General features: G+C 32.8%; 1 protein-coding gene across 8 annotated transcripts in view; it reads right to left on the reverse strand.

The window, feature by feature from the left end:
* The window catches only part of MICU3 (mitochondrial calcium uptake family member 3), a 47,942-nt gene that overhangs the window by 9,303 nt on the left and 25,596 nt on the right, over positions 1 to 13,043 (reverse strand). For 2 of the 8 annotated variants that reach the window (XM_068681501.1, XM_068681503.1), the window contains exons 8-13: positions 12,598 to 12,636; positions 9,449 to 9,544; positions 5,617 to 5,717; positions 5,118 to 5,289; positions 3,371 to 3,479; positions 2,249 to 2,406 (exon numbers count right to left, since the gene is read on the reverse strand). In XM_068681501.1, the coding sequence (XP_068537602.1) occupies positions 2,249 to 2,406; positions 3,371 to 3,479; positions 5,118 to 5,289; positions 5,617 to 5,717; positions 9,449 to 9,544; positions 12,598 to 12,636 (675 nt within the window). The remainder of the gene's footprint in view (positions 1 to 2,248; positions 2,407 to 3,370; positions 3,480 to 5,117; positions 5,290 to 5,616; positions 5,718 to 9,448; positions 9,545 to 12,597; positions 12,637 to 13,043) is intronic. The other 6 variants (XM_068681502.1, XM_068681504.1, XM_068681505.1 and 3 more) reach the window with 3 other exon arrangements.

The following is a 13,043-nucleotide window of genomic DNA, read 5'->3' on the forward strand; positions in this document are numbered from 1 at the left end:
CTACTTTAAAAAAAGTTGAATTACTAAGCAGAAATGCTAACTGTGAAATCACACTTCACATCATAGGTCTGTTTTAATCTGCTATTTTGAGATGTTTTTAGAATGATAATCAGGAACTACACTGACTGGGCAGGCATTAATTGTAAGATAATTAATATTAAAATCAGGCATTTACACTTGATAACACAGGTTAAAATTTGACAAGGCAAGGGTTTCCACGGAGCTACAAACTACTACATAAGTGGAAGCTATAATGTTCTTTGACCTGTACAATGAACTGACCAAATCTTCATATAGTTTCAAAACATAGTTATTAACAAAGAAAAGATTAGTGACTTGTTAGTTTTGATTTAGCACAAGACAATGTTTGAGCCTACCACAGTGTAGGAGCTAAAAAGTAAATTTTTACTTGGTCTGATCACACTAAATAGTGTACAACTTTAAATGTACAAACAATAGGAAGCACTCCATAACACTTTCCACCAATCGGTTCTGGACTGTAGGTTCTTATATTTCTTCTTGTTCCCCTTCCAAAACAATACGGGGGAAGGAGGTGTTACTAAACTTAAAAGGAGGATTTGTGCAGAGTTTTCACATCGTAGACCACTATCCACACACCCAGAAAAATCAGGTTTGTGTGATGCTTACAAAACCTTTCCTGAAGTGGTTAACTGACAAGTTAGGTACTGTAGCTGTCTTGGAGTACTACTGACCAGTGAAAAGAAAGTTTTTTTTTTTCTTTTTCTTTTTTCCCTGAATAATCTATCAAATCTGCATGTAAGTATGTTAAAAAAAAAAAAAAAAAGAATATAGTATTTTTGGTCACTGAGCTATAGGACCAAATCATGATCTCCTTCTACACAATCCAGGAGATATCCAATATATAATTAAAACTAGACTCAATATTTATGAATGAAGGTGCTACTTGTCTAAACATCATTGCCTATCCCTCATAGTTTTTATAGTGTCTACTAGAATATTTTCAAGTGGCCTCAGCAAAAGAAAGGCACATGCATAAGTTTAAATAGTGCTGGATGACACTCAAGAATTGTATGTGATTTCTGTCATGCATTTTGTGAAATAGAAACATGTAAAACACTTACAAGAATTGCTTAGTAAGCAGACTGTGCTCTGGTTAAATTAACATACACTGCACATTTACATTTAGTAAACAATTAAAACATATAGCTGAACATCTTGAAACGGTTATGAAACAGTCATCATTCCCACACCATAAAGGATTTGAGGACCAACAAGAAAATAAGCTCATCACAAATGTAGTGGTTGTTATCCACACTTTTACATTAGGTCATATTACAAAAATAACAAGTAACCTATTAGACCCAACATCACAGAAAGTTCTAAAATTGCATTTAGAAACCTAATTAAAAATGACTAAAATTACATTACAGAAATAATATACCAAAATGTGAATTTAGAAACCATTATACACTCCTTACAGAGAGGTTAAAGTTCAAAATTTATGCCTAAGGGATTAGGTTGTAGGTAAAAACAGAATTTTGCACTTGGTTGAAAATGTTAACACCTGTTATATGAAGAAAACAATACAACTGTTATTGATCATACTCTAATTTAATTTTTTTCTGCTACTTTACAATTGCTACAGTGTACTGTATTACACTGAACCTGAAGAGGGCAGTAAGGCCTATACATTCACCTACAGGACAAAGTTCTATGTGTGATTTACAAGCTTGTTCCCTAGGAAAATTTTCTGCAAGTAATTTCCTGCCCTCTAGCTTCTTGTAATTTAATATGTTAGCTACAGGTTTAAATTATCAAAAGCAACTTTGAAGCAGAATATAGTGTTGTTCAGTGTAACTTCACTAATTCTTTATTTGAAAATTTAAACTATCATATGCTGCAACTCTTTCCAACACTCATTGTCAACACTTGGTATTTTAAATGTTTTAAAACAGCTGATGGACCTTTAACTAAACTGCCCAAGTTAGAGAGACAAACTCTTTTTCCTGAAAAAAAAACAGGTGTAATTAATATCCTTGTTAAAACCCCTAATGCTAATCAATCAGTTGAATGATACAGAAAAAAATACAGTATGCAGTGGATTGTTCATCTCCAATCTGATTTGTTTGACTGCTTCAGGATTTCTCTAACTTATGTTTAAATATATAAACATTTGGTTTGCAACATATTGATGCTTCAGATCACAAAGTAAGTAACAGTAAGTAGTGAAGTCAATTAAGGTAATTACAAAAATTAAAATCCTTACCCTAAACCCTCGATTAAGTCTATCTTTCATAATGCCGATAAATTCTTTGTAACTCAATTGGTCATCTCTGTCGACATCAAAAATCTTGAACACTGTGTTCACCAAATGTGGTGAAAGCTTCACACCTGTGGCTACATACACAGCACGCTTGAATTCATCTACATAAAGAAAATAGCAGAAGAAAAATAAACACAGAAATTTAAACTTGAGAAACTTGGGATTAGGAAAATCAAGTAAACTTTTAAAATAAGCTTTCACACTTAAGCACTCAAGAATAATAAAACATGAAAAGTAGAACTTAATTTCACAGGTCTAAAATAGGTAGTTCTCAAATGGTAATAATACATACGATATCCTTTATTTTGCATGAAATACAACAGCCCACATGTAGTATACTATATGTAGCAAAATCAGAAAAATTTACTGTAATTCACCTTACATTACATTTATACTGGTGATATCTACTTAATTTACAAAAACAGAACTTGGAATATAGAGCACAGAGAAAACCATATATTCCTTTCGTAAGGCCACATAAGGTAGGACTACACTGGTGCTAACGTGTTAGACACACTGAGATGCTACTTGGAGTGAGCACACAAGTTTGACATCTTCATGATTGTTCATCTTGCACTCAGCAAGCATCTCAACTGTCGTGTTAAGCATTTCACCTGGTATGTGCTCTTTCAGTGCCCACTTACTGATTTGTTCAAAAATATGTCTAATTCCTCTTTGAACCTCCTGATACTGTTTCCTTCTATGAACTTCACAGCCCTGAGTTCACAGACCCACTGTGTAAATAAATGCTTTTGTTTGCTTTAGGCTGATCTCTTACTAGTGTCATCAAGTGCCTCTTAACTCTTGTATTGCAGGATTTGGTGTTAAACTCTTCTGCGTTCTGCTTATCTACCACTCACATGATTTTGTAAAGCTTTATCATATCTTTTATGATAATTGAGACTTCCCCTTTCAAAGCTAGATTTCTAGCCTTTTTAGCATTTTACCTTAGATGCTAAAACTAAAAACTAGGACTCACAGAACAATTTCCTCTCTCTTTTTGTCAACAGTTCAGTATCTTTGTCAACAAATGTAATAATTATCTGACTTTATAATAATACTTACCCTGACCTATGGAACGACTTGCAAAATTATACATTTGCATTGCAATTGTAAAGTCCTCTAGATTGTTCAAGAACTGGAAAAATGATCTAAACTCATCAAATGTGATACCCTAATGAATAAAAGAATATGTGTATTAGTACCATTAGAATTATCAGTAATGGTGACAAGTGAATAAACAAACCTTGCCATTACATATGTCTACTTCATTTAATAGTAGATACTACATTCATCAAAATAAACAAAAGTTTCCACTGAAGATAGTGAAGTAAAGAATTGTAGCCACCTGAAGAATGTAAGATGTTTTTCCTATTTGCCACTGCAATGGACAGTACTTCACACTCAAAATACAGTTAAAAATGCTGTTCCACAACTTAAGGCACTCTTAAAAATTCCAGGAGGATTGTTATGATATGGCAGCAGATACTGAGAATAAAAGTTCAGGTTTGCATAAATATCAGAATATGTCTACTACTCAAAATCTGCAAATTACTATTAATTTTATGTGTGTGTGCAAAAATACACTGAATTCATAGTCACGTTAAGATCTAATGTAAGCTCTATACTTTAAGTTGAGGGTTTTACATATCCAGATTTAGCCACGTAAATCTCTTCAGTTGATACTGTATGTTTTACATTACAGGGCTTGTTCAACTTAAATAGAAACAAACAAACAAACAAACCCACAAACAACCTTTTAAATTTTGATCAGAATTCAAATTTCTTCTGTGAAGGTGCTAAGTTGTTAAAAGAACATTTTTTTTTTTCTTTTCTTGTGGTATTCTACTTCCCTCTACACATGCAAAGTGCTGATAATTTACCTCTAAATCATATGTGAAAGAAATCTTAAACAGACACTTTGAATTGAGCCAGGATTGAATTAATGCCTGCCTCTCATTTGCTAGAATAGGAATACCTTTCTATGTAAAATAAATTAAAAAGTTCAGTTTCCTTTGGGCAGATTATATTTTAATACAGCAAATAAAACTGTTATATTAGTGCACAAATTCTGTTAAAATTCATAGACTTTCCTTGGAAACTGATATTTGTAGTAGTTTCAGTTAAACAAAAAACATCTGGGAACCATGAAAAAAGAGCTTCACACAATTTTTGTTGCACTGTCTTGGCTTTATATATTAAAAGCTATGCAGACCTTTTACAGAGGACTTAGAACTGAACTCCTCAACAGCTAGACTGGCAACTCAGGAAGGGTCAGTGAATAGAAACTCTGATCCCACCCATACTGCTTCCTCTTACACCTAATCTGGTACAACAGAGACAGCCCTGCCTTCCCTTTCCATTCCCCAGCCATCAAAAAGAACCACACACCCATCAGTAATTATATATGTGACCCATTATTAAAACTATAATACAGCTAGATTTGAATCCAATGAAAAAAAGAAGTCAGAAAAAAGCGTTTTTTAAAATCTCATTGCTAGAAAATTGTTTTCTCAAATCTTATGTTTTTTGTTGCTTAAGGTGAACTTGAATGTAATATAAAGCTTCAAAAATATCGTTAACTAAATCACATAATGAACACAAATAATTTGATGTTATTTACTCTTCTACTTTGTATTGAAGAAGAAATCTGAAAAATGGAAGATGCACAGATTATTATCAGAATAAATTCCTGGTGCAGATGAGATCTGAGACAGAATCTTAAAACTTCAGTCCAGCAACGGTATGTTTTCACCTTGATGACACTGGGATTTGGTGCTGTGGCCCACTGCTATCCTAGCTAAACAGTTACCTTTTCTTCAGGAATCCTACAGCGCATGTTTTCCAGGTAACTTGATGTATTTTCCACATTTGTATATCTCAAAAGAATATGGGCAAAGTCCTCCTCACTGATGGTGTTCATCCCATTAGAATAGGAAAGGAATTCTATCTCTAGAACTTCAGTTTGTAGGTTGTCCATAAATCTGAAGCATAAATATGAAGCAATATTTATTGCTATAGCACATGGCTTTTTATTATAGAATTATAGCATATCCTGAATTGGAAGGGACCCGCACGGAGTCCAACTTCTGGCTCCACACAGGATCAGCCCCAAAATCAAACCATATCTGTTTTATTTTGTTAATTGCTTTATTTTGCTCTTCGTATGTGTAGTGCTGAGGAAAAATAACATTTGTATCCCATATACATTATATACATAAATGCATAACTTATATGTATAGTAATGTAATAAACATTAATTATAACATATAAATATTTCTTTACAAACAATTCATAAAATAGAGACTCACCTATAAAAATCTTCAAAGTTCAGTTCAGCTTTTCCTTTCTTGCCAAAAAAGTGTACAAGCAGCGTCGTATCTGACAGTGAACTTGTAGTATCATCAGCACGCTTAAATATTAAAATAAAAAAAAATTAAATGCCATTGTTGGATCAGTTACAGAATTATAATCTGGGAATGACTATCAGAACAATAGGCCTTTCTATCAAACAAGTTTGTATGTTTTACATTCACAGTATTAAAAGGATTTTAGTATTAAAATTAAAGTTAATTTAGTCACACAATTTTCATGCAGAAGAACTTTCGGCTGTTAATTGCATTTAGTAGAAAACACTCTGAACAACAATCTAATATAATGGTTGAATACAGTGAACAATCTAATCTAATATGATAAAGGTGGAAAAAAAGAATAAAAAACAGAAGCTCTTGAGAAAAAAATGATCTAGTCAGTTGAGGTAAATCGTAAGAATAACACCCTCTGCATACAATCTCCTCTCCTTTCTACTAAGCAACTACAAAGATATTAAAAGTAGTTACATCATATAATCTTATTTTATGTTTCATAATTAATAAGTATGGAACCGTATTCCAGAAACAATCAATAAGGTGTACGTTATTTGATTCTGTGTTATAAGTAGCAGATGACAACAGATCACATTTTCTTGTCAAAAGAGATTGAAAACAACAGAATTGTAAAAAACAACAACAACTACAAACAAAACAAAATTCCATGGAGGGATATTATTTTCATTTATTCTCTTAAGAATATTCATCATCTCCTGAGGATGTGGTCCCTGCAGAGACTTTTTCCTTAATAAATAACTATCAACTTCTAAGGCATGAGAAGAGTAGAAACAACTCATTTTGACCATTTGTTATAGGAAGACTTCTAAGTATGTGCAACATTTTTTTTTTAACTATATAAATATTCATTACGCATAACTGTCAATGTATGTGCATTGATTTTTACCTCTTTTACAAGGAGACTCTTCATATACTGAAGAGCTAGAAAAATGATTCACCAAAATAAGGGTCTTAAATAAGCCATAGTATTCCACCATGGAAATGTCCTTCAGTTCTTATGTACATCTGACTATATTTGAAATTCAAAAATATATGTAGCTTTCTTGTGCACCTGCCTAAGGAGAAACTTCTGTCCAAGCTCCCATTTTCTTACAAAGACAAGATCTTATTTAAAAGCAAACAGTGGGAGGCAGTAGTCTCTGCTAATAGCTTGCCTTGGACGGACAATCGGCAACACCATATTTTTATGAAAGTATGCCTACTGTCTCCACTCTTAGAGTACAAAATAGAATATACAGTACAGAAACCTAGCAAGTATTTAGAAGATGACTTATAATATTAGTAATTTGTCACCATGAGAGATTATAAACATATAGGATTTATTTTAAGTACAGAAATCTGGAAAGATCAGCTTATACAAACCTGCAAGCAGCACTCAGAATCCTTTAGGTGTGACTTTATTTCCTAACTGAAGAGACCATGTATTTATAATAATGGAGAAACTCTGAATGAGGAAACTATTCTATTCTATTCTATTCTAAACTCTAAATGAGGAAACTAATACTATTCATTAATAGTATTTATGAATCAACAACTAGGAAAAACATGATGCAGTAAAAACACAGAATCTTTCCTTTTAATATCCAAGAGCTAAAGAAGTAAGAGGGAAACATTTCTATACTTCAGTATAATCAGTGTAGGATTCTCAAGATTATATTTCATGTGCTCTAGCTTCCTCTTTATTCTCCTATTCTTCTCTAGGGAGAAATAAGATGATGTAGTGTATATATATATGAGAGAGGTATTTCATGCCCTTCAGTTAAATCAGTGAGCAAATTAATTCAGAAAAGTAATCACTATTTGTCTTTTAATATTGTTATCCTCCACTACAGGACACAATATACTGAAACACAGATACCCTGATTTCTTATGTCTTGTAAGCAATTAAATCCCCAAGTACATTCAAACAATTTCCCTCAAGTACACTGAAAAGATATCAAATGTTAAATTACAGCCTTTCATCTTGCAAAAAACTTCAAAACATTAGACTTAGGTTGCATTCACCCATACCTAAAGAACCATTTAAAAAATAAAATCTGTAAGTCTTTTCACAATTCCCATTTGGCTAGCCTCACCAAATGAACAAACAAAAAAAATCAATCCCTAAAAACCTCACCCCAGAAACTCAACCCCGTAGGCTTCTCCACAGAATTACAGGCAATGAAAAACTCCTTCTGCATTGATAGGACTATATAAGTTCTCTCTCTTAAGGGTAAAAACATAAGCTTTAGTCACTTAAAATTAACTTTAAAACAAACAATAAACTAATGTTCTATTTTACATCAGAGAAAATTAAATGAGCAAACCTATTTCATAGAATCATAGAATCATAGAATATCCTGAGTTGGAAGGGACCCTTAAGGATCATCAAGTCCAACTCTTGACACCGCACAGGTCTACCCAAAAGTTCCATATACAATAGATGAAACTTTTTTGATCCATCAGTACTACACTGAAAGATTACTATTACTATATTATTACTATGAATTATTACTATAAACATTGGTCTAAAACTCAGTTCTGTAACACTACATGAAGATTTTTGCAAAAGCAGATCAATTCAAGATGTTAGAGGTACAAAGAAACTGTATTTGATACCTGGGAAATGCAGTTTCTACCTTAAGAGAATAATCAATGACCACGTTTTGTTCAGCCTGCAATAATGAAAACTGAGGGCTATGACTGTTTTTATAGACACAAACATGAGTAAAAGAATAACAAAACGTGAAAAGGCCCTCCTAAAATTAAAGGGCAACAGACTAAAGGAACTATGAGTAAATTTAGCTTGGAAATTGGAAGGAGTCCATCCACCTCCTCAGGTTATAGAATAGCTTCTGAAGAGGAACAGCATGGACAAAATACCAATTACTTTTAATATGGAGCATACATTGTTTATGAAGCAAAGAAAAAGACTATTTTACTCGGTAGGTCTGTTTTAGTTCTCTGTTCTTTCTCATTATGATCCTGCTTATGAAGCATAACACAAGAGAATCAGCAAGGAGTTACCACAACTAATGCTACAAATCCTAGAAAAGCAATCAATTTCTCTATATGGGGCACAGGAAAGCCTAAAAAATCTAGTTTCTAGCCTAAAAAATCTAAAAAATCTAGACCCTCTTAAGCAATCAGTACAAATGTCTTATTCAAGTATTTGAAAGTAGATCATGAAGTAAGAATCTTACTAGAATATAAAGAACTAAGGAAATTTGACAGCTCAGGGATATTGCTAGTCCTCCATAATGATTTTGTAATATTCAGTAAGATTGACAAGTGTTTTCGTTACCTTAAAATATTGCTTTTCCGATCCGACAACTGTGTGATACTGTTTTTGTGAAGATAAGCTTCAATAACATGCATAAAAAGTACATTGAGGACCTAGAGATTAAATCCTTAAGGGGCTTAACTCTCATTTAAATTGTCACATCACTGGACCAAATCTAAATGACAAAGGTTTCCTGAACTTTCTCTAACTGTGAAATAGTGTCACTGTTAATGTTAGAAAATGCTTCCTACAGTAAGTACTGAAGAGGACTTGATTTTCCAACTCTTTCAAAAAGTAACTTTGCTTTTACTTGGAAATGAAAACTTTGAGTTGTTGCACTGCATAGAATCAAATCCATTTCATCTGAGAACATTCAGATTTAAAGAAAGTAAAAGAAGGAAAAGGAACAAAATGCATGAAATAAGAGAACAATCAGAACAGAAATAGATAAAATAACGATGTGTTTATGGACCAGAGACAGAGGTTGTCTTATACCTCCGCAAGGTCTGAAAAGAGTGCTTGACTTGTGCTACGTCTCAAAGTATCCCAGTAGCTTCTGGGGACAAGGTCCTCTCCTTCTGTTTTAAGAACCTGCAGAAGTTTCAAGAAGCACAGTAAAACAACATGTTACAGACATTAAAATCTTTCCTAATTGATCCTCAGAAACAAGGCTTGATTCTTTTGCTTCTACACAGTGAAATCTCTACCCAGTTATATGACACTTTGTAAAACCAATACCGGTCCATTATGGCTATTTGATTTTTACGTAAAATGTGGCTGTGCTGAAAGTATCACCAGACTCCACCTACCCAAAGTATGCAAGCTAGGGAAAGCAGAGTGATTTTTTTTTCTAAAAGTACATGTGAAAACGGCCATCTAAACTTTGTATTTTGCTGTAGGTTTTTCCTCACAATTTTGTTTTGCCAAATATATTAATTTTCCATCTAACAATAAGAAATTTATTTCCTTACTGATCCAAATATAAAAGGCACCATTCAAATCGTTATATTAATTTCATCCAATCACCAGGATGACATTCTTGTAGCAATAAGGAAAAGTAAAAATCAAGCCTAGCAAACCTTACTTTAACCGACATACATATCAAGAAAACACTAGGCAAATGTGAAGAACAAACTTACCTTATATAAATGAAAAACAGGGTGTTTAATTTCTCCAAGGAAAATATGCTTCCCTTTTTGCTCTGAAATGATCTGCATTATTTTTGGTTGCCTGAAAAATCCTCCCTTTTTATAAGCATTCCTTTATCTTGCAATTAGTCTAGAAAGATCTATGTAATACTGCTTTTTTTTTTTTTTCCTCCCCCAAAGAATCTAGGGGACATGATCCTGGAGACAGCAGAAGGCTAATCTGAATTTGGTTAGGGTTATTGCAACTACATGAATTTACCTCTTTTCTCCAATTAATCTTCAGTAGGTCTCCCATTTTCAGGACTCCCTACTCTAATGTCCATATGGGCATGCAAGTCAAAAACACAGAATGAATTTTATCTTCTAAATAAGATTTTTTTTCTTTGTATCAGCACATGTTGTTCTACATGTATTAGACAATTTACTGATCAGAATGCTGTGCAATGTGTAACACACCATTACCACAAAGAATACGGTTTGTAGTAAATAGTTGACTTTCAACAAGTTGAAGGGTTACTGTGTCTATGTATTTCACATTATGCCAAAAACGGAAATACTAATATACAAAACTCTTTAGATAGCTGAAATATAGTATGATATCCAACCTTTCCTTTTCCATTTTCCTTTAATGTTCGTCAGTACGTAACAGGTCTTTAATACACTTGTAATATTTCCACCAGTGATACCATTACATGAGTGAAGGTATTATCTAAGAGCTCTTACCAATGCAGTGGGGCTCGGTGCACATGGGACTATCATATATTAATTTGCCTCAGCTGTATTTCATATATATAAATAAATTAATCTGTCTATGATTTCTGTAATTTACATTTTTTACGAATAATGCTCTTAATACTACCAAAGCAATATTTCAACACTAAGTCAATATGTAATGTTATAAAAATAGAACCAATAAAAATACATCAAGATATTTAATATATGGCATTGGCTGCAGAGCATTGCAAAATACTTGCTGGAAGGTACTAAATAATCTAAAATACTTTAACTTGTCTAATGTTTCTAGAACTTCTATTATGTACTTTTTCCTCTATCCAATTCAATTCAGCTCCTTCTGTGAATTGTCACCAAAGAAATGTGACAAGTTACTAGGAATTATAGCCTTATTTAATATATACTACACTTCTATTTCCTTTTTGAAAAAATCTGGTTTTATCTTTCTCTTATGGTAGAGTAACAGTCCATATGCTGTTCATATCCACATTATTCTCATACATTCTCAGAACTCCTAAATTGCTAAATTTAAAGAAATTGTTTTACTTCAGCATGTACAGGATTAGGTCCTTATGATGCCATAGAGTTAGAGTTTCCCTCTAACACTTACTTATATCCCTTTGATATTTACTAGGCCATGTGTTAGAACACCTCATTCTTTTATGCATACAATTCTGTAATATATCTATATTAAGTACTCACTGAATTTATTCTCTTACTTTAGCTAATGGAATTAGTACTTTAGGGCATGCAGATTTTATTTTCCTTACATGCATCTTATGACAATTATAACATTTCAGTTGACATTTGGCTAGTAAAAGCACTCATGCAATACATGCTGAGCTAGTCTTAACACACAATTGCAGTATGCACCAGATCATGACTTAAAATAATTAACCTACAGAATGAAAATACAAAAATATTTAAACCACTTAACGCTGCATGGCATGCACCTTATGGCTTATAGACCCTGACACTTCTCAAAAAAACACATCTGTTTTTAAGGATGAGGCGAAGAAAAGGGCCAAACACGGTACTTTTGCACTATCTCAGACATTTTAGGTCTGTACTTCTCAAGTCTCAAGTATCTTCTACTCCCCAGGACATTAAGAGAAAAACTGAAAAGGCCACTACAATCCTGGTGAATACATTCAAAAAAACTGAACATTCTTTTTCTCTCTTGCCAGTTTCATCTCTTACTCTTCTAAAATGATCAAAAGTAAGTTTACAGTCACCTACATAATGAAGGTTTTTCTTTTTTCTGTAAGATCCTATTCTAGTTCATCACTAAAAGTTCTTGTTTATTCTGTATGTGAAGCACAAAGGCTCTTTTTTTTCCTCTTTTTTTTTTTTGACAGCATAGTAGGGGGCAGATGACAAAGGTGAAGGTTTCATATAACTTTTGCTATTACATCACATTATACACAAGGAGGCAAGACAGACTCAGGCTTAATGTGCCTAGGTTAATTAACAAGATGTCTCTACAGTTTTTTAAGATCTATTTTGTCCTTCTAAAAAAATACTAATTCCTTCATTTTACATAAACAGTGAGAACAACTTTTCATTCTGGTAGTCTGGTCTGTTTCTGAATGCTTGCAATGAGCACATGCAACTTTTCATGGAAGTAAGCAACCACCACATTTTTACTGATTAGCAGAAGTAATTGACTTGATGAAAAATATAAATATAGAAAATATTCTTATCGCGTATTATTTCACCTTGCTGGTGAAGACTGCATAAATTAAAAATATTTAGAGTACATACACTGTTAGTAGAGGTATGATATCCATAAAGTTGAAGACGCTGACATACAGCAAAAACGGGCCAAGCCAAGTATCACGTCAGAATGAAGACAAAAGAAGGAAAAAAAATAAAGACAACAGAATAGGTTAAGATTTATTTTATATAATATTAGATTTAGTTTTATTTTAAGGTGACAGTGAATAGAAAATGGTTTGCTTTATTTTCATTCATTAAATTTTCTTAAGAGAAGTACAAAGTTGAAGAGATTAATGTCAGGAGGAAAGTTCCATTTTGTAATTTTTTTTCAAAAACCTCTTCTTTTGGGTGCAAGTTTCCTTTTTCAGCATAAACAGTGCATGAGAGATTCAACAATCGACCTACAGTTTTCAAAACTAATAAGGACAGTTCTTCTCAGTGTGGGAAGAAAAGATCCCTTTATATGCTCAGATAAGGTTTAAAAAGTATTA

The sequence above is a fragment of the Anas acuta genome, chromosome 4 (assembly GCF_963932015.1).
Source record: "Anas acuta chromosome 4, bAnaAcu1.1, whole genome shotgun sequence".
NCBI classification, from domain to species: domain Eukaryota; kingdom Metazoa; phylum Chordata; class Aves; order Anseriformes; family Anatidae; genus Anas; species Anas acuta.